The 23,500-nt window shown below is 39.6% G+C and overlaps 1 protein-coding gene across 1 annotated transcript in view; it reads right to left on the reverse strand.

Moving 5' to 3' along the window:
• The window catches only part of si:ch211-71n6.4 (para-nitrobenzyl esterase), a 63,000-nt gene extending 39,971 nt beyond the window's left edge, over window positions 1-23,029 (reverse strand). Inside the window, exons 1-3 of the mRNA XM_062029620.1 lie at window positions 22,907-23,029; window positions 21,641-21,911; window positions 3,242-3,662 (exon numbers count right to left, since the gene is read on the reverse strand). Coding sequence (XP_061885604.1) covers window positions 3,242-3,662; window positions 21,641-21,904 — 685 coding nt within the window. The 5' untranslated portion in view covers window positions 21,905-21,911; window positions 22,907-23,029. The remainder of the gene's footprint in view (window positions 1-3,241; window positions 3,663-21,640; window positions 21,912-22,906) is intronic.
• Window positions 23,030-23,500: the final 471 nt, after the last annotated feature.

Below are 23,500 nucleotides of genomic sequence, written 5' to 3' on the forward strand. Positions count from 1 at the left end.
TTTGATACCAATTGATACAGATTAGATAGTTTTCAAGTTAAAACCGGGGGTCACACTGCTAGTAGCTACTAAACTGCTCATGTTATGTGTTCTGTCAGCAGTATCAAGCTGTGCATACTCCACTTGCATTTTTACGCATTCCGTATATTCACTTGGGTGGTACTTTTTAAGGTGAATGAACTAATTTGTTGTGTTGCCGGCTGCGTTTCACATACCTTGTACATCGGCTTGATTTACTCCACATAACTTTGGCAACCAGAACCACCATCACACAACCGACGTTGAGTTTTATATCTTTTTTCTTAACAATAGCCTCATTTTTGAGGCCAACTACAAGTGTCCCGACTCACATTTATTTTGTTGCCCTTAGCTGCGCGTTCAACCCCAAATTTGCTCACTCTGTTCACTTTTGCGGTACCTTACAACCGCAAGTTGAATGTGAAAGGTCAATTTTGATTGGTTGTTGTCAAGGACATTTCTGTCATGTTTGATCAGATTAATATGCTCACAGCTGATCCACCATAATCAAACTGAATTTCATCACAGTCTTAGATCACAATCATATCATCAATCAGCCCTTTTCCCTGTAATATCTACATCAATCAATCAAAGATTTGATTGGTTGATTAACTGATTGATTGATACATCCATGTGACATTACTGACACCTAGCGACCAGTGTGTATTACGAGATATCATCACAATCTGTTTATCTGTGGGTATCCCCATTAGCTATGCTCATAAAAAAAATTAACACCACAAATTAGAATTAACTTCTTAGTCAAAGACAGCAGTAATACAGAACTGCATCATCACACTCAGTACATTTCCATGCACTAAATTAGTCTGATTTGTCAAAGAATTTGGTTTCTTCTATTTTTACACTTACATGTGAAGTCCATGCTCTCTCCCTAATTCGACTGGCCGTACCCCGTGGGCTTTTCATACAATAGGGGGTGATTGTGGTCATTTCAGCTTTTTAGCTATGTGAGAATGTAAATAGACAAAGAGAATGCTACAAGCTAATAAAGCTGGCGCTGGTAGTTTCAGGGCATTCAATCGATCGCAACTGGACTGTTTGGTTTGTCGTAGACAACGCTTCGCCTCTCATCCGAGTAGGCTTCAGCAGTTCATGCTCATAGACTTAGATTGGTCAGATCTAGACTTATATTGGTCAGATCTATTCTTAGACTTAGGTTGGTCTAGCAGCTGGTGCCAATACTTCAGTAGGCTTCATCAGTTCATGCTCATAGACCTAGATTTGTCAGATCTAGTTATCTAGATACCTTGAGAACATTACAGTGATACATGCTTTTCATTCCAAAACATCCAAAAAGTCGCTAGATTTGTCGCTAGTCGCTTTTGAGAAAAAAAGTCACTAAGAGAAGTTGGTAAGTCACTAGATTTAGCGGGAAAGTCGTCACATTGACAACACTGCACTGAGGTGTGTGTGAAAGATAGACGCTAAGACCCGCCTTACATTGCTTCTGATTGGTTTACATTGCATTGTGCCTTCCTAGATTTAGGAACAATAATTAATTGATTGGTCTGGGAATGGTTATTTCGGTCAATCAGAGTTGCTCGAACTACGAAAAGCTGTGAGGAAAAAGTTTATTACTATGAAAAAAAAATGCATAAAGTAGTGAACGGGGAAACCAAAGTCTTTGGGTTCCGGGGGAGTATGGTTGCAAAGCTGAAACTTAAAGGAATTGACGGAAGGGCACCACCAGGAGTGGAGCCTGCGGCTTAATTTGACTCAACACGGGGAACCTTACCTGGCCCGGACACGGAAAGGATTGACAGATTGATGGCTCTTTGCGTTAAATCAAACACAGCATTGATTTAAATAGTTCCATTTTAATAGATCAAGTTTTTAGCATCTTAAATGTTCATTAACCCTTCATGTCAAGTGGGGTGAGAATGGATTGAATTGTGTGACTCTCACGCTGAAAGCATAATACTTGGCAGCTCTGGCTATTTTTATCAACTGCTGAGTATTTAGTGTTAATACAAACTATACAGTGAATTATTTTTAATTGCTGGTTTAAATGCTAATGACAGTGTCTAAATTGTTGTATACAAACGTTTATTTTTTACGTCACTAAATAAAGTTTGAATAACAATGTTATTGTGGATGTTTTTTAAATTAAAGAGATCGATGCTGTCTTGAAGTCATGTGGTCTACCGCTTATTTTTGTTGTTTACTGACTAACGAAACATAAACGTATCATTTTACCCCATTTATTCCATTGTGTATACTAAAAAGTTATAGTGTAAAAGTACGGCTGTTTAGAGGTTTCTCTCCACATGCCTCGATGTGCTGGCGTCATGTCACACGGTATTTCTACTCGACTGCCAAGATACCTGTGGCGGCGGGGGTATGGTCAGGGGCATGGTCACCATGACATCATCGATTAATTTGCCTAATCTGCTATAATTTTCCTAAAATTTTTTTTTTTACTAGTGTATTTTACAATTGACTCCTTATTTTTATTCTGCTTCTAAATGTGTTTTAACGCCTGTGTAGCATTTTGTGAAATTTTTGTTTTATAGAATGTGCTATATAAATACAATGGATAGGGTAAAAAAGGCTAAAAAAAAATGCATACATACATTTAAAAAAAAATCTGGTATTAATTAGCATTAAGATATATTTTTTGGCGCCATATTTTCAAACATTGTTGCTAATGTGCAATGTAGTTTGAGAATTTTTCAAGTGTCATTCTCGAGACTTATATTGACTTTTTTAAATCAAAAACTGCTAGCAACAAATCTAATCTTATGATGTTATTATAAAATGCAGTCGTGTTTAGAGAAGACTAACTTCTGTCCCTCGATGTCCCTGATGAAAGAGGCGAGCTATGGCAAGCATGACGTCACACTTGCTTCTCGCTGCTCCAGTTGACCTTTCACTTCTTAGAAGCCGCCACTGTCATCTTTATATTTGCACATTTTGTAAATCGCTGTCCACGGGTATATCTGGTTACGTCCACATTGCAGATATGCTGACAACGCTCCAGACAATGACGTGCGTCTTGATTTCTTCTTGGGGGCTACAATATATTACTTTAATTAGTTTTCAAGTAAAAAAAAAAATATATATATATTTTCATGGTGTGGCGGTAAAAAAAGAGCCGTGGCTCTCTTAAGGTAGCCAAATGCCTCGTCATCTAATTAGTTTGATGACGACTTAGGAAACCCTGTCACATATTTTAAGTACGAAGCACATAAATCAAACTGACCTGAAGTGTTTTTGAGAGAACCTTCCCTTAGTATCTCCAGTGCCATGAAGCCAAATGCATTGAGTCTGTAGTTAAAGCTGACATACACCATCTGTGTTTCTGCTGCAAGCTTCTCTGTCGGTGAGTAGCCATGTTCTCCACCACTCAACATGTGCAGGTAGCCTCCATGGATCCAGACCATGACTGGCAGCTTTGAGTTGGCCTCCAGCGTTGGAGTCCACACGTTGATGAAGAGGCAGTCTTCCTGGCCCATCAGCTTGCCTTCACTTGATAAAGGCCGCACCTGGGGACACATGCTACGAAAGCGGCTGGCGTCAGTGACTCCATCCGGACACACCGGGTCAGCTGGAGGTGCCCAGCGCAGATTACCAACTGGTGGAGCAGCATATGGAATGCCTTTAAAGGAGTAGGCGCCATTTTTCTGTCAAACAAAAGATTAAAACACAATTAATTCAGTCATTACATGAATAGTTTAGAGCTGAGACACTCAATCAGCCAACAGACCCTGCGGACAAGACTTACGTTAGCACCAGAGACCACAATCAGGCATTTGATTTTAACTTAATGAAAAACACTGAAAATAAGCTGTGGGCCAGGTCCAGGGTGGGGGGACAAGGGAGTGGTTCATTCACACATTACTTTGGCATTTTTGGCTCTGACATGAGCCTTCCTGGCAAATTTTTGAGCAGCTTGCATTTTCCTTTTTGTTTCTGCTTTAGTGGATTCTGCCTTGGATTTTATAGTCAATTTCTGTCTCTTCGACTCCCTCTCCACTTCTAACTGCTCCAAATGCAAAAATCATAAAGAGTACAAACAATGTTTATTCTATTAGCTAACTTCCTTTATCTGAATAGCCATTTGTCATTTATAGCAAGAAATAACAAATATATTGCAGTCATGTTGTTTATGTTTCAAAATGATTGAACTATTCAATGTCAAAATATAAACAGTAGAAATAATTAACAAAATGTCAGCTACCGTCTTGTTCTAAAACACCAATGAAAATGAAATGTAGTATTTAGACAGGCTATTCTGTAGCAAAAGTCATCACATGTCTACCACAATCATGTGTCTTCCATGTCGAGTTAGTTTTGATTTGGGCTTACATGCTAAACAACTCAAATTAATGTTTTATCCAGACGCATACATTTTCCAAATGTGGCCAAGTAGACGCATTGTGGGTTTCCTGGATGTCGTCTACATCACTAAAAGAAAAATCTAGGGAAGATAATCTTTCTGCCATCTTTCACTACTTTTTTTTAATATATAGATCGCCCGTTTGAATATTCCCTCTTCTCTTCTCCGACTCTTTTGTCGTCATTTGGGATGAGCGCGTCTGTTGTGATTTCCCTTTCTGGTTCGATGACCCGCCCTATTTTGCCTGTGATTGGCCTGTCCATAATGTTTTGCCCTAGTCTTAACCAATCGTGACTCATCATAGTAAACCAACCAACCAATCATGGATGTTCTTATACGTAAACCAACCAACCATCATTGATGTTTACCGTATATTTTGTCCCCTACCAGTGGAGTTGCTTCGCTACGTAGCTTTGATTTTTAAGTTTATAATTTTTAATGGAAAACTATAGTTTTTACCACTGGATTATCAAAAACCGTACACATTACGGGAAAACCGTAGTTGTTGGCAGGTATGGCAAAGAGACAGATAAAGATTTTAACACACATTGTAGGTCGGCAAAAAACGAAGAAAAATGTAAAATAATTGTTTATATTTTTACAGAGATAAAAAAGACGAATTTCCGACTATAGACGGAAAAATCACATGCCTGCACAATGCTTGTTGGAGCTTTATAAAAGTAAATTACATTGGCACATCTGTTAATTGCTTCTATTCAATCACGTGACTTCTTCCCGGAAGTTGTGCAGCAAGCAGCGTGCAAACTATTTGAGTACGCAAGTGGGCTAGATCTTCCTGTAAAATGCAGATATGAGCAATAAATCAAACTATGCAATGGAATAGATCCCTATACATTATCAAAAAAAGATTTGTCAAGTGATGTCAAGTATTACACGTCGGTGGAGTTCCCAAACATATTGAACTATAGAATTACCGCCGGGTCAAACTCGTTTCGCAAAATAATTAGCGTATGCCTAGAATTACCGCCGGGTAAGTCACGTACCTACTACGTTTTTAGCGTTACCCGGCAGTTCGCGGTATTGCAAATGTTCGTTCAGCGTATTTTTTGCACTGGCATACAGTACAAAACGAGTGCCACGTCACGAGTGACACGTCACGAGTGACACTTCACCTTTCAAGGCATCATTTTCAAAATGGAGGAGGCTAATTTCAATCTTTTAAAATTGCATAAAGGGAAGAAGATAAAGAACTATTCAGTAGGATTTAAGGTCCAAGCTATTGAATATGCTAAAAAGAACACTAAGAAGGGAACTGCTCGAAAGTTTGGAGTAGATGCTCGCAGAATAAGAGATTGGTGTAGTATGGAAGGGAAGCTGATGGCGGAATACGAATCGGGAAGTGCAGGAAGTGAGAGGAAAAGGTTGAAAGGCGCAGGCCGACAAGTGGTAAGCGAGACAATGGAGCATATTCTGCTAGAATAGATTGTGAAGCAGCGCCGTGAGAGACTAAGAGTAACAAGGAAAATGGTTCAAGTGAAAGCAATGGATTTATAGAGAAATGACGCCAGTATCCGTGACAATGCGGCAGCAGAAACTTTTGTTGGGAATAGGGGATGGCTCCAAGGCTTCTTTGTCAGACACGGTGTTACTCTGAGAAAGAGAACAACTGTTAGTCAAGCTATTCCGGAAAAAGTCATTCCAAAATTGATTGACTTTATTCTGTATCTCCGATCCCTGCTAATCAAGAACAGCTTCACACTCGACATGATTGGCGCAATGGACGAGACACCAATTTGGTTGGATCTCCCGGGAGATACGACGGTGGATCTGACTGGTACCAAAAGCATCCCAATCAAATCCACAGGCCGTGAGAAGTCACGTGTGACCGTGTGTTTATCGGCAAAGGCCAATGGACAAAAGCTGAAGCCGTTCATTGTCTTCAAGGGAGTGCGAAGGGATAGAGAAGCGGACAAAATAAGCGGTGTTGTAGTGGCAATGTCTAAAAATGGGTGGATGAATGAAGACCTGACGCACCAATGGCTTCGTGATGTATGGGGACGGATTGCGTTCTGCCCACGTCTATTGGTGTGGGATGCGTTGAGATGCCACATCCAGGACTCCACAAAGGCTGTGCTCAGGACCATGAGCACAAAAATGGCTGTCATTCCTGGTGGTTGCACAGCTAATATGATTTAATTCAAACACTCACATTTCACTGTATGATATATACAATTTAATGAACCAAAATATCTAAATATAATTGATTTGTTGTTTGATACCATGGTGACAAATTCTCATTAGATTCATGTTTTCATCTGCAGGACTCGTCCAGGCACCCGATGTTTCGTGGAACAAGCCTTTCAAGACAGCGTACAGAGCTATGTATGAGGAACGGATGAGTGACGGACCAAAAGAATACACTAAGGGGGGTAACATGAAACCACCAACAAAAGTCCTAATGGTTAAGTGGGTGAAAGCTGCTTGGCAAGGGCTTGGTGAAGAAATGATCCAGAAATCTTTCCGGGTTTGTGGAATAACAAGCCCAGATGGATCACAGGATGGTGAAATAGGAGTGCTGAAAGCAGGGGGCATTGCACATGACGCTTGCGAAGAGTTGTCAGAGAAGAGCAAGGCACTGGTAGAGAATCAGGGTGATATACACGGCCTCCTCAATCAGCCCCTGAGACAAGATGACACAGATGACGACCAAGACATAGCCATAAAAAGTGATGAGAGTGATGAGGAAGCGGACACAGAGGAAATTATTTCAAACGATGGTGCTGTAGTTTTGGACGTACCGTATTTTCCGCACCATAAGCCGCACCTAAAAAACAAAATTTTTCTCAAAAGCTGACAGTGCGGCTAATAACCCGGTGCGCCTTATATATGGATTACTATTAATATTTATTTTCATAAAGTTTAGGTCTCGCAACTACGGTAAACAGCCGCCATCTTTTTTCCCCGTAGAAGAGGAAGTGCTTCTTCTTCTACGGTAAGCAACCGCCCCCATAGAAGAGGAAGCGCTTCTTCTTCTACTGTAAGCAACCGCCAAGGTGAGCACCCGCCCCCGTAGAAGAAGAAGCGCGCGGATATTACGTTTCATTTCATTTGTGTGTTCCTGTAAAGACCACAAAATGTCTCCTACCAAGAGACACGCGTACAAGGTTCCACTGACTTTTGATATTCCTGTGAACCGCACTGTGGATACAACGGGAGCACGTACGGTGAATATTCGCACCACAGGGAATGAGAAGTCGTCCTTCACTGTGGTTCTAACTTGCCATGCTAACGGCCAGAAACTTCCACCCACGGTGATATTCAAAAGGAAGACCTTGCCAAAAGAGAACTTTCCAGCCGGCGTCATCATAAAAGCTAACTCGAAGGGATGGATGGATGAAGAAAAAATGAGCGAAGAGACCGGGTGACTTTTTTCACGCAGCTCCGTCCCTGTTGATCTATGACTGCATGCGCGTCCACATCACAGATGGTGTCAAAAAACAAGTGAAGCACACCGAAGAAGAATAATTCGAGGGATTTGTGGATGAGTAATAACTTCAGAAAGTGAGCTTTAAATGTTTATTTTGTGTGTTGTGTGACACTAACGTATGAGCAACGTTGAGTTATTGATGTTGCTATTGCTCTGCACTATTTTGAGTGTTACTATTTTTGTGATTGCACATTTGCACATTACATTTTGGGAGTGAACAGAGTTGTTAGAACGCTGGTTTGTAATATATTATTAAAGTTTGACTGACCTGACTGTTTTTTTGACATTCCCTTTAGCGTAGCGTAGGTGCGGCTAATAACACGGGGCGGCTAATAGGTAAACAAAGTTTTGAAATATGCCATTCATTGAAGGTGCGGCTTACAACACGGGGCGGCTTATGGTGCGGAAAATACGGTACATGTCGGACAAGGTGACGGAGAAATGGACGACGCTGAAGATGAAGAGGTCTTAACAACTGATGGATCTCCACAGGATGTAGTACAAGTACCGTAGTAGATGTCCATCAAGGTGCAGTGGGGGAAGCATCTGTCAGTAATGCCGACAGGAACATTTTCAGTTCAAGTTCAAATTATATTTTCTCTCTGGCCTCACGGATGTTTGTTTACATTGATTGATAATGTTTGTTGTTACAATCGTAGTTAAGAATTAAAGTAACATGTTTTATTTTCAATTTGTTTTTCATGCGTTTTTACATACAGAAAAATGCGTACGTAATTGTTGAATGACCCCTTGTAAAAATAAAGAGTGTCACGTTATAATTGCCTTTTCAGACCCAAACAAAAAGAACTCCCCGGATGATTCATTGTGCTTTAAATGTTATTGCGGCATTAAGCGATGTCATGATGGTATCCTTACATCACACTCAAATTTATAAGCGCATGCCTAAATTTACCACATGCCTTTGGTAAGCGCCGGAGTGAGAAGAGGTTTTAAATGAATTACCGCCCGGGCGCTAATTCGAGAAAATACGGTATATCCTGTACTCCGGATTTGTCATTGTACATGACAAAATAGATAAAAACTTGCAAAAGCATGGAGACCTACAACCTCCTTGTGTATCAAGGAAATTGGTATCAATACCCTCCCGGATAAATCATGCATCGTTTTTGCTTGGGTAAGGTTGCATTTCAAGATTTAACTTCCCGCCTACTGCCATGTTTGTTGCCCTTCTGTTGACTGTGCCGTTTACGAGTACGCATGTTTTTTTCGTCTTTATCAAAACATAACTTTACACCTCAACATTGTGTATGTGCTGAAAGCTTCATTTATGATTGTTGCCTTTGGTAAAAACTTAACTCTTTAAGGTTTTGCTCACATTTGCTTTCTTTTATTTAGACTCGCACAGTTGGTGTTTTACGAAATGTGTTTTAAGAATTACAAATATTAAATGGCATAAATACTAAATGTAAAAAGTATATCAAACAAACCTTTCAATGACGTGATCATTGCAAACTTGTGCATTCTTGGGCTCTGCTCAGTTGGACTGTTATGAATGCCAATTTCTCATAATTTTTCATATAATATTGTACTCTTTCACCCTTCTTGATTACCTGTCGAGGAACTCTGAAGAAACGTTATCCTTTTCATGACTTGAAAGGTTTGTACAGCTGAAAACAACACAAGCATAGGGCATTTTTCTAAGAGAAAGGCTAAATGGCCCCGCGTAGTTGAAAAACAGACGCTAACTGGACCACCACAGTTCTTAATGAGTCGGACATGAGCCGGACGTGACGTCATGTAAATCAAATTAATATTAACATATTATCATGTCACATAAGTCAACATTGGCCAGAAATGTAGACATCTAGCGAAATTCTAGCTTTTGTCCACTCCATTCATATATTACGTTTACTGAAAACAGACCGCATAAGCTGTCTTGCTTGTAGAAAAACAATAACGTCACCGTGTGGTGCTGCAGTTACAAGTTTACAAACATAATGTCATGTAAATTACACAGACGTTCATACTATACAGTGGTATCCCAATTTACGAGTACCTTAATTAATAAAGGGGCCACCTTTGCAAAACCAACATTTTTTTTACCTGGTAGTAGCTGTTTATGTGCATTTGGGATCTGCATAAATCCCGAAAACTTGAAATCCAGCCGTGAAGGCATTGCAGAGATATTAATAAAACAATCTTGCTTTTCTTCTCACTTCCTCTAAACAGTCCGTTTGGAATGTTGTTCAAGTGTGATGTCAGCGGATTATCCATATATAGTAGACATTTACCCAAACATCCTTGAGCTAGTCAGCCAATTTAAAACTGGCTGTGCTACAATATCATGTCAACGATGAAACCAAATGAAGGAAAATGCTCTGTTGTTTGTTTGCCGTAACCAGCACAAGTCACTACACAAACATGTTAGCCTTTCAGTGTTTTAAAAATAGGGGAAAAAATTGTGATATGAGCCCTTTAACTTACGAGTAATTTGAAATATGATCTGTCTCAGCTTTTTGTTATGCCTCAAATAGCGAGCATACCTTCTGTTATAAGCATTTTCACTGTCGGTAATATTTGTAACAGGGTTTGTTGAGCGACAAAGAGTTAATATAGTGTTACACGTTGTTCCTGCTTTTTTTTACACAACAAACAAACAAGTTTTGATTAGACAGTTGAAGTGTGCGAGTGAGCACCACACAAGATCGACATCCTGCCCTCCAACCATTCGAACTAAGAAAGTTAGTGCAAAGGAAGAAAAGCGAACGACCGAATCAGAGAAACTAACTATCAAAAATATGTCCTACCTGTAAACGGCCTACCCGGTGAGTCAGCCCCGCGGTGCTGTCTGTCTACATCACACAAGCTGCAGTAAGTCTTCAGCATGCAACCACAAACATCAAAACAACAAACATTTATCCATACATATTTTGAGGAGCTGCAGATGCTGTGTTTCATATGTTTCAATTAGTTTTGTATCATCTTGACTTAACAAAATGGACGATCGGCCATTACCTTTGGTATAGAGACAAACATATAATTTAGCTGACTTCTCCGGTCTCCCACTCAAATATGTGTGTGTGCAAGATAAACAGTGATTTCCTAGTTCCTACACAGAGACAGTATGGCGAGAGCTCACGAAAGAAACAAGCAATCAGCTCTACGAAAACCGGTTGCTTTTTATAAGCGGATAATAAGCGGACTAGGCAACACTGGACAAATAAGATGCAAGTACAAGTGTTCGGAGGCACAAACTCGGCCGTGAAACAAATTGTGCTCAAAAGTTGAGGTACCACTGTATTTTATATACATTAGATCCAGGAGATTTGTAACTTCAGTCGGGCCTAGCCTCCAATGGATGGAGGAGGAGGGATCAATGTCCGATTATTTATTTTGACTTTGGATCATTTTTAACTTTCTATTGGCAAAATGTGTGAATTAGATTAGATTGGTCAGATCATAGATCTGACAAATCTGTCTAAGAGCATGAACTGATGAAGCCTACTGAGGTATTGGCACCAGGGCTAGACTAGATCTGACCAATCTAAGTCTAAGACTAGATCTGACCAATTTAAAGGCCTACTGAAACCCACTACTACCGACCACGCAGTCTGATAGTTTATACATCAATAATGAAATCTTAACATTGCAACACATGCCAATACGGGCGGGTTAACTTATAAAGTGCAATTTTAAATTTCCCGCTAAACTTCCGGTTGAAAACGCCTTTGGATGATGACCTATGCGCGTGACGTAGCCAGTGAAACAGAAGTATCGGTACCCCATTGAATCCAATACAAAATAGCTCTGTTTTCATCTCATAATTCCACAGTATTCTGGACATCTGTGTTGGTGAATATTTTGCAATTTGTTTAATGCACAATGGAGACTGCAAAGAAGAAAGTTGTAGGTGGGTATTAGCGGCGGACTACAGCAACACAACCAGGAAGACAGAGATGGATAGCAGACGCGTTAGCCGCCGAACTCACCTTAACTTCCTCCGTCTCACCGACCGCATCTGTGATCGGGTGAAGTTCTCCGTGGCACGGTGAGCACGGGTGTTGATGAGCAGATGAGGGCTGGCTGGCGTAGGTGGATAGCAAATGTTTTTAGCATAGCTCTGTGAGGTACGGTTGCTAAGTTAGCTTCAATGGCGTCGTTAGCAACAACATTGGTAACCTTCGCCAGGCTGGAAAGCATTAACCGTGTATTTACATGTCCCTGGTTTAATAGTATTGTTGATCTTCTGTCTATCCTTCCAGTCAGGGATTTATTTATTTTGTTTCTATATGCAGTTAAGCATGATGCTATCACGTTAGCTCCGTACCTAAAGTGTTTCGTCAATGTATTGTCGTGGAGATAAAAGTCACTGTGAATGTCCATTTCCCGTTCTCGACTCTCATTTTCAAGAGGATATAATATCCGAGGTGGTTTAAAATACAAATCTGTGATCCACAATAGAAAAAGGAGAGCGTGTGGAATCCAATGAGCCAACGTGTACCTAAGTTACAGTCAGAGCGAAAAAAGATATGTCTTGCACTGCATTCTAGTCATTCACTCTAACGTTCCTCATCCACGAATCTTTCATCCTCGCTCAAATTAATGGGGTAATCGTCGCTTTCTCTGTCCGAATCGCTCTAGCTGCATTGTAAACAATAGGAAAATGTGAGGAGCTGTTCAATTGACTACGTCACGCTACTTCCGGTACAGGCAAGGCTTTTTTTAATCAGATACCAAAAGTAGCGATCTTTATCGTCGTTGTTCTCTATTAAATCCTTTCAGCAAAAATATGGCAATATCGCGAAATGATCAAGTATGACACATAGAATGGATCTGCTATCCCTGTTTAAATTTTAAAAAATTCATTTCAGTAGGCCTTTAAGTCTTTGAGCATACTCGGATGAGAGGCAAAACGTCTTCTAAGACAAACCAAACAGTCCAGGTGCGATCGATTGAATGCCCGGAGATTACAATGACCTGCATGAATGAGAGCATTCAAAGACCCGTTCACCCAATTCTTCTTCATCTTCCTATCTGGATAAGGGGCCGGACAAATACAGCATACCAGGTTGGTGGATCAAGAGATGAAAAGGGAAATTACATAATACCAGGGCTGCCAAGCCACACGCTTGGCAATTCACGCAATTTAACACTCACGCCACACGCCACATGCCACACTTGACATTTCTCACGCATGTATTTCCCCATTCACTACTCTAGATGTATTTTTTTCATTAACATAAACTTCGGCTTTCGCGGCTTGCCGTCACTGACTGAGCTGACCAATCTTATTAGTCCCTTGAGCCTTAATCTAACAAACCATGAAAGACACCACACAATATAAACCAATCAGAAGCACCGTAAAGTGGGTCTTGCCTGATTTTTGGCCAGCCCTTTGTTGCGGGTCGGCGGCTGCGCCTGTCATTGCTAGCATCTGTGAGCGAATCAACTTGACTCTTTTGGCGGCAAGCACAATCTGACTTGTGTCTGGATCGAGATGGAGGAAGAGGATAGTGGCAAATTTTTTCAAGTACTACTAAATTTCTAGGAAAAAAAGGACAAAGATTGGATTGAATGGATAACACGAGATATGTGTAAAAAAAAATCTAGTTGATGAAAATGTACCAAATCCTGGCATACCGCAGTGGATTTACGGCATTCCAGACGTGGATATACAATTATTAAAGAATAGACGTTTAAATCATTATCAGATAGAAAAGTTTATTTATTAAAATCATTCAGAATATGTCAAAATATACACAGATGCATCTAAAACTTTTAAAAAAAGGTGGGCGCTTCAGCAGTTATTACACAAGAAAACATAGTATTGAATACAATAATTAGTGACAAGTTATTGTTTTTTTAGGTGGAAATTAATTACAATTTACATAGCAGTTAAATGAACAGTGGAAATTAAAGTAAATACAGCTGTGTGCTCAGACTGTAGCAGTGCATTTAAACAGCATATAATATAGCTTCAGAAACAAGACAGGATTTAATATATGAAATAGTATCGGAATTCTTTAGAATATATAAAGCTGGAAGTGTGGTAAAATCGATTTTAAAAAATGGCAGGAAAATTGTAATAAAGAAAGAAAAGGTAAGCAGTATTACAAAGTCCAGACGAGTGTAGGAGTAATAAGAGGAGGTAATAGAACTAGGAAAGAGGAAGATATTGTTACTAGAAAGAGGTTATGACAAATATCTAAATAGTTCATCGAAATTAATAGAGAAACGTAACGCAGGCTTGTGTGATTATTGTCATCCAATAGAAAATGTGTAATAGTGGAGGTGGGAATTTTTGGGCACCTCACTATTTGATTGCGGTTACAATCCAGGAGCTAGGATTCGATTAAAAATCGATTATTGATGCATCTTTGATTTATGTTTATTGATGCCGTTTTACATTTGTTTTTGTTTTACTAAATAAGCATTCATCACTTGCAACTTTTAAAAACAGTGCATTTGTAATAAGAAACAGCTGAATAATTTCCATGACATATATCAAATTAATGGAAATGTGTGCAAAACTGGAACATAAGTGCCCTTAAATGCAGTAAGGAGCTGGTCGGATCTCTTGGTGAGGTGGTTCGCTGCAGTCAGCCAAATTTTAGAACTGTCTACATTACTTTATTTACAATGAATAAATATTTGATTATTGATGTTTACTAATCAATTTTACAACCGCCCATGTCTGAATTGCAACACATCTATATTTTCCTCACCTATATTTAATACAGAAACAGTGAAAGACGATGGAGGTGAGGACACCAGTCTTAAGGTATAAATCGACGTTTTAAATAGATCAAATCTTCTGGGTCAAAAGTATACATACAGCAATGTTAATATGTCCCTTGGCAAGTTTCACTGCAATAAGGCACTTTTGGTAGCCATCCACAAGCTTCTGGTTTAATTTTTGACCACTCCTCTTGACAAAATTGGTGCAGTTCAGCTAAATTTGTTGGTTTTCTGACATGGACTTGTTTCTTCAGCATTGTCCACGTGTTCTCAATGGGGTTTAAGTCAGGACTTTGGGAAGGCCATTCTAAAACCTTAATTCTAGCCTCATTGTGTGTGTTTGGGGTCATTGTCCTGTTGGAACACCCAACTGCGCCCAAGACCCGACCTACGGGCTCATGATTTTAGGTTGTCCTGAAGATTTTGGAGGTAATCCTCCTTTTTCATTGTCCCATTTACTCTCTGTAAAGCACTAGTTCCATTGGCAGCAAAACAGGCCCAGAGCATAATACTACCACCACCACTATGCTTGACGGTAGGAATGGTGTTTCTGGGATTAAAGGCCCCGCCTTTTCTCCTCCAAACATATTGCTGGGTATTGTGGCCAAACAGCTCAATTTTTGTTTCATCTGACCACAGAATTTTCCTCCAGAAGGTCTTATCTTTGTCCATGTGATCAGCAGCAAACTTTAGACGAGCCTTAAGGTGTTGCTTCTGGAGCAAGGGCTTCCTTCTTGCATGGTAGCCTCTCAGTACATGGCGATGCAAAACACACTTGACTGTGGATACTGACACCTGTGTTCCAGCAGCTTCCAATTCATAAGCCTTAAGGTGTCGCTTCTGGAGCAAGGGCTTCCTTCTTGCATGGTAGCCTCTCAGTACATGGCGATGCAAAACACGCTTGACTGTGGACACTGACACCTGTGTTCCAGCAGCTTCCAATTCATTGCAGACCTGCTTTTAGGTGGTTCTCAGTTGACTCTTGATCATCCTGACCAATTTTCTCTCAGCAGCAGGTGATAGCTTGTGTTTTGTTCCTGATCATGGCAGTGACAAAACTGTGCCATGCACTATACACTTACGAACAATTGTCTGCAAAGTTGCTCTTGGGACCTTAAGCTGCTTTGAAATGGCTCAAAGTGACGTTCCTGACTTGTTCAAGTCAATGATTCGTTTTTTCAGATCTGTGCTGAGTTTCCTTCCCATTGTCGCGTTTGTAACCGAGTCTAATGACTGCATCACATGAGCCCTATTTAAATGGGTTTAGAGAAGTCAACAGGTGTTGTCAATCATAATCACTCACATGAAGTTAAGAGGCCATGCTGTGAAGCTAATTTGATTTCATTGTAACATTTCTACATCACCAAAATGTATAATGTATGTTGCTGTAGGTATACTTTTGACCCAGCAGGTTTAGTCACATTTTTAGTAGACCCATAATAAATTCATAAAAGAACCAAACTTCATGAATGTTTTTTGTGACAAACAAGTATGTGCTCCAATCACTCTATCACAAAAAAATAAGAGTTGTAGAAATTATTGGAAACTCAAGACAGCCATGACATTATGTCATTCACAAGTGTACACGACTGTACATATATAAACAACTTTCAATACAAGGGTAGATTTTGTGAGGCTGCATAATCAACCAGGCTTCCACAGTGCGACCAATTTACTCGCATTTGCGACTAAAAATAGATTGTAGGACAAGAAAAAAATAAAACAGTAGCACTTGTGTAAATCCGGATTTCAACCCTTAAAATAAATCCATAAAAAGTGAATCAAATAGAGTAAGATTTAGGGGAAAGAAACATTGTTGTCAGCAGACCATTCAAGCATTATATCAACTCTCTGCGCATCTGTTCAGCGCAGACCTGGTCACGTGTACACATCGTTGCTCTCGCGACATGCTAGTTTAGCTGCTAGTAAAACAACTAGCCAGTCACCAAGGATTTCCTTTCAATCCCTAAAGATACAAACTTGATAGTAAATAAACCTACGTTTCCTATACTAAATGTTGTGCTCATTCATGTTGATAGTGTTTTAACGTTTAGGGGACGTATTGTAATGAAATGAGTAAACATACTTCGTTGGCCTTATAGCGGTTGGCTACGGGGCTACAATGGCTTTGACTGGGGGCAGGGACTTCAGAGACATGGATGCGAAGTGATGTGTGTTGTGGGGGTTAACGGTTGTTTGAGAGTTGCCGGGAAAATAAGAGACCCAGAGTTTTAACTTGTTGTTGTGGAACGCTGCATTTTTGTGATATAAAGAAAGACATACTGGGAATGTGTCCGTGCCTTCATTCCTTGGAATGTTACAATACTTTGAATGACAGTTTCTGTTATGCTACACTAATACAGGGTCTGAGTATACATGCTGCTGTACGCAGGCATCTGCACTTTTCAGATGACAACTTTGTGTACTGCAACAATTGCACCACTTTCAACAAAACAGGCACATCGATTACGGTTGATAATATTTTGTTTGTGTAAAAATCTGCACTTCTATTGATATTTTTTGGTACTTGTTTTCATTTGAATTCAACTAATTTATTCAAGTAGCATTTATGTTGTTTTAAAATGCTATTTCGTTAGAATTATGTAAGTCATGCCCTTGTGACAGTTTTGTTTAAGTTTTGATACATGTTTAACATACATCAATACATCTGTTATTATAACCATGTCATACCATACCACCAGCACATTAATTCAATACAACATTTTTAGAAAAATAAGAATATTAGAACTAGAAAGAAATCAGTGGCGTGCGGTGAGGTTAATGTCTGGTGAGGCACTGCATCATCACATTCAGATTTACAAACATATGAACCCTAAATAGTATCTTATTCACCATGTGATTGGTAGCAGTTAACGGGTTATGTTTAAAAGCTCATACCAGCATTCTTTACACAACTGTAGTACACAAAAAAGCACATTTAATAAAAAAAACATTATGGTCTTACCTTTCTTTCTGTACAGCCTTTGCGTGTGTACCACGCCGTTTGAAAATAACGGGTCTTCTGTATCGAGTATCGATTGGAACCGGGACTAACTTTCCGATTCTCCCGGAATCGTTCAAAAGTTTAAATTTCGATTCCTAGTTTCGATACCCAGCCTGCCGACCGGAAAAAAATATGTCCGCCGACCGGAAGAAGAAGCCGCTGAACACCAACGAAGAAGCGCCCACCGCCAGAAGTGTTAGCATAGCCGAGCGAGTCAGTCAAGCTCAAGCATAGATAGCGGGCGTCGGCGGTCGAAAGTGTGACTTTACTTTACAAAAAAAACTGAAATAACCGCGAAATGTAACACGTGCGACAGGACTGTTTCGTGCTTAGGAGGGTGCACGTCAAACATGATAAAGCACCCCGACTAGTTCATGGAGTACATATAAATGCCTGTCCCGTCTTCGACGCGCTGCGCCGACCGTCCCCCTCTGCCTCTTCCCTTCCTCTGGCTCCGATGCCCAGCCTGGCACCTCGGAGACTGCACTGCAGTCCGAATCCGGTAAGTAAAACAATATATATGCAATAAATAATGTGTTTTGCGCCAACGTTGAGGCAGCTAACAAATTAGCCCGTGTATTTTTTCATAGACAATTTACAACCTGCTAGCCAGGCTCCGCCATGTGCTCGCCGTACTCCTTTCACCATAGCGGCAATGGGGAAGATGTCGGTGCCACAGACAGAAGAGTGCCACAGAAAGGTCACTGCATACATAATCAAAAGACTGCATCCCTTTTCAGAGGTGGAATCGCCAACATTTAGGTTAGTTAAGCAATAAGGTTAGAGCTAAGCTAATTTATACTGGGCTAAACAGTAACAGCAACATTACATGTTTGTTTATGTTTGCAGGGATATGGTGAAAACTCTAAATCCAAAATACACACCACCTTCCAGGGACTACCTGTCTAACACCTTGATCCCGGCATGGTACAAGGTAGAGAAGTGTAACATCATTACAGAGCTCAGTGAAATCAGCTCTGTAGCACTGACATGTGATGGCTGGAGTAGCATCACACAGGACCACTATCTCACCATCCCAGCACACTACATAATTGAGGGGAAAATGCAGCAAAAAGTGCTAAAAACAAAGGCTGTGTACAAAGCACAGACAGGCTGTATTGTTGCAGAAGAAATAAGTGATGTCCTATCAGAGTTTGCTATATCTGAGAAAATCATAGCAGTCACGGTAGATAACGCTGCAAACATGGATGTGGCCATAAAGCGTCTGCAGTTTGTGAAACTCTGCTGTTTTGCTCACACACTTAATCTAGCAGCACAGAGTCTATACTCCCTAAATTCAGTGAGTCAGTGGGTGGCCAGGGTCCGAGCCATTGTTGTGTGAATGAAGAGGTGCTTGATGGCCAAGGTAGTCCTCAAAGAGAAGCAAGAACTTCTACGTAAGTCACACAAAGTTCTCTTTATTTAACTGTTGTGCACTGACACATAATGACTTTATATGTCTGATCTCTTATTATATTTATGAGCTCTGCAGAGTCATACTTTAGTATGAGTCCAATTTTACAAAAGTATTGTTTGTGTCCTGGGATGAAAAGCATCTGCTAAATGACTTAAAATTGATGTTCTTGTTTTTATCAGAGCTGCCCCGACACTCACTAATACTTGATGTGAGAACACGGTGGAACTCTCTGTACCTAATGCTGGAGAGATTCACAGAGCAGTACCCTGCAATTCAAGCAGCCACCTTGGATCAACGGCTGAGAAAAAATATGGAAAGAGACAGGTAGATTTAGATAGACAAGCTTAGACAAAAAATACCAGTACACACATAATACAAATTCAAAGAACAGTATTAGAGTGAATGTGCTAATGTAGGGACTCCCTACATTAGCACATTCACTCTAATACTGTTCTAATACAAAACACCTAACATATGCACTCCCTAATAGGAGTGCATATGTTAGGTGTTTTGTTAAGAAAAAAAGAGAATATTTCTAACTTGAATCTGTGTTCTTAATTCTTTTTCATACAGACTTGCTCGGCTAACTGAGGAGGACTTTAGAAAATCTGAGGACTTCATCAGCCTAATGAAGGTGCTCTACACGTCAACACTCTGCGTGTCTTCCGAAAAGAGTCCCACATGCGGACAGATTCTGCCTATCCTCAAAAAGCTTGAGGCACACCTGGCTGTAAAAGATAGAGACACAGTCTTCGTGTCAAACCTCAAAAAACAGGTTTGGGCAAACCTATCCAAGCGCTACCAGGTAAGTGACTGAGGCAGAGCACCTGGAAAGAAACTGTTGAAAAATAGAAATCTCCTGTGGCTTGTTAAAACATTTAAAGAACATGTGTTTTACAGAATGATGAGATCAGGGCTTTTCTCCAGCTGGCCAGTGTGTTGGATCCATGCTTTAAACATAAATTGGATGATGACACCATCTGGGACCAGATCCAGAGAAAGCTGATTGAAAAGGTGAAATGTCATTCATGCACAACTGTTCTTTTCAGCTATTAAAATCTAAGATCTAAATGCTAATTATGTTCTTTGTAGTCAACAGAGGAAGTCTGTGGAGCTGTTGGGGACACCATGCAGTCTGAGAATGAGGCAAATGAGGAGAACGAGGATGAGCAGGAGAGTGTAAGTTTAATAGCTGATATTATATAGGTTTTAAATCCAAATAATGATCATGCCTTTAATAGAGGTTTTCCCTTTTTTAGTGATAATACTGATTAACCTTTTGTTTTATAGCAACAGCCTCCCTGCAAACTGCCCAAGAAGACTCCCTTGGAGGAGCTGTTTGCTGAGGAAGAGGCACAGAGCATAGTGTCACAGCAGAGCTCCATGTCCATCAAGAAACGAGTGGAGAGAGAGCTGCAGATGTACCAGGACGTTCCACCGATACTTATGTCTGACGACCCTGCTGCATGGTGGTGGAACCAACAAAAGACTTATCCTTTGCTGTCAGATCTCGCTTTCTCCTATTTATGCGTTGAAGCTTCTTCCACACCCAGCGAACGTGTATTTTCCACAGCAGGAGACACTATCTGTCCAGAACGCTCACGCATCCTGCCTGAGAAGGCGGATATGGTCATTTTCCTAAACAAAAACTGTCTCTGATTTTATTCTGCACTGGGTTTTGCAAGTTGTTTCTTATTGTTTATTTGCTTTTCTGCACCAGGTTAGCCCATCAGTGGGAGCACGGTAACATTTTTAAGTACCTGCAGCATCATACACTTCTGTGTGTAAATGTGTTTTCATGAGGTTTCCTGCAGCATCATACACTTATGTGTAAAGGTGTTTTCATGAGGTTTCCTGCAGCATCATACACTTATGTGTAAATGTGTTTTCATGAGGTTTTCAAAAATAAAGCTCTCTTGAGGAAAATGTACCCCTGGGAAAATGTATTCATAATTTATAATATTTATATTCAAGTTCATAGATTTGATATTTATATTCTAGTTGAAAACAGCCCTGTGAGGAATTTATAGTAAAGTTCATAAAAAGTTAATATAATTAAAATTGATGGAGAATGTCAGACTATTTCATTCAGAAAGACTGTAGGTTAGCTAGCTCATTTAAAATATCGTAAACTTTTTTTTGACCCTGCCTCTTAAAAGAATCGGAATCGAGAATTGTCAGGAATCGGAACCGAAACAAAGAATCGGAATCGTTCGAATTCAAACGATACCCAACCCTAGACTTGACTACAAAAATTATGATAGCACTGTGTTTATCTGTAAGGGTGCACGTGTGTCACTTTGTACGTTGTTTGGGTGTTAATTATACAATTGTGTAAGCTAGGACAGTTCATAGTTCTAAATGTTTTCAGTGAAACTAAAAAATAGTCTGTGTTACTAATTTTTTTCATTTAGTACCACCAGTGTTGTTAGTAAAAAAGCTAAGCGCAAAATCCTGTGTGCTTTGGTTTAAAATGGCCTCCAATTAGTATTTAATTTCTCCATGGCTATGATGGAATGTAGGTTGCAAAACAACTAACTGTCAATCAACAAAACTTTTCACAACCATGTAGCTAACATGAATGTTTTCTTTCATAACACAGCGACTTGGAATTATACTAAACCAAATGGCTAACATGTCACAATAGTTGAATAGAAAATAGACAGACAGACAGAAGGCACGTGAAAAACTCACACGTCTTCCTCGGTAGTCACCACAGTCAGTGGTGACTTGGGCTAGGCCAGGTGGGAGTGTTTGGGCAAGGTAGCCCAGGTAGGTGGCCAGAACCAGGAGAGTGAGCACACCGATGCAGATGAGGACAATGCAGCGTCTGGACAGCACCAAGAAGGGGCTGATGTAATGTCTGTGTCGAACATACTGCACTTCTTCTTCATCTTCCTCTTGCACCAGGTAGCGGTACTCTGTCCTTTCTGGGACTTCATATACGTCCTCACTCATCTTCAATCTAGGACACAATACAACAAAACACAACATCACTATCTTTCTTTCCAGACAACACCCTTAAATTATGTCAACTGCAGGACTTTGTAAACCAATTTCAAATTCACTAAATAAATTCATTATTGATGAATTGTTCTGTTTATATCATGCATCATACAATGGTTCTCTCAGTTATTTAGTCCTACATTTATTATGCATGCATTTCTCTTTAAAATCTTTATTTCAAATAAGTTTATTACGAATGTATTCATTTTGTATTCTCATTTTATTCACTTACACATTTTTGTTCTTAGGTTTTACTTTGTTGCAACACTTTCTTATTTTGTTAATTTATTTATTTTTTAATCACTGCATAATATACATTGTGTATGTTACTTGTTGTAAAAATGCATCAATTAAATGTAACAAAAGCTGCATTACTGACATTATATACATGTCACTAGTTAAAAAATTTAACAATCTGCATAAATGACATTATACCAGCAGTAAAACATCAAAAAAATAAAAATGATGACATGAAGAAGGGTCCACACAGTTACACAGTGTTGATTACAACTTAAATAGTAACTGAGGTACAGAATGTAAAAGTAATTTAAGCAGGAAGTTAAATATTAAAAATATGTGTGGGAAAAAATGTATGTAAGCTAACATGAAAACAAAAGTATGGTGTAGTGAATCTGCTTACATTCTGACTCATAATTGTTATGTTGTGTTGTTGTAAATGTGAACCCTTAACGCCGAGGCCAAAGTACATTTGAAATACTTTATGAACACGTTCCCAAAAAACTAGCACAAAATAATGGTTAACATGAAAATATACCTTGTAAAACTTAAAAGTCCGAGTTTGCTGTTAATTCGTGTAGATTCATTGCTGTGACATATATACAAAAATATCAAATATATGTTGTTTAAATCGTCAACATTTTGAGCCACGCACGCACTCATTCCATGTCTATAGTCCACAAAGGGCATAATTATCTTCGTATATTTCATGCTCACCATTGAAAAGGACTTGAAAATAGCAGGAGGTTTGTTAGTAAACAAGTTGTTTTTTTTAAAGTTTAGGACAAACTACTGGACGACAAGACAGGCCGAAAAGTTAACCTTCTTCTACATTTCCGGTAGATAAGACGTGGATAGTGTATTATACTGCCCCCTTGAGGGGAAGGCGGACGCTCTTAGCATGCACACTTAAAGGAGAACTGCACTTTTTTTTGGAATTTTGCCTATCGTTAACAATCATTATGAGAGACAAGAACACACGTCTTTTTTATTCTTTTATTTTAAAGATGGTGAAAAAACGCTTGAAATATGCGGCTATTAGGAGTCACCGTTGTAAGCTTCAAAGCCCTCTAAAACAACCTCAAAACCCTCCATCTAGCTTTTATATACACACTGCAAGTACATATATAATCTAGTAACAGACACGTTCATAACAATATGTACAGTATTTACCGTATATTGATCATTTTAATCATTGCTGCGACTGATTTCCTTTGCGCATTGATTTTTTCATAGCAGCACATGTCCAACTTCTGGCAACATGTGTTCCTACTTCCGGAAACAAACGCGTGTGTGTGTTTTTTAATCATG

This window comes from Entelurus aequoreus, linkage group LG02 (assembly GCF_033978785.1).
Source record: "Entelurus aequoreus isolate RoL-2023_Sb linkage group LG02, RoL_Eaeq_v1.1, whole genome shotgun sequence".
Classification (NCBI taxonomy): Eukaryota; Metazoa; Chordata; class Actinopteri; order Syngnathiformes; family Syngnathidae; genus Entelurus; species Entelurus aequoreus.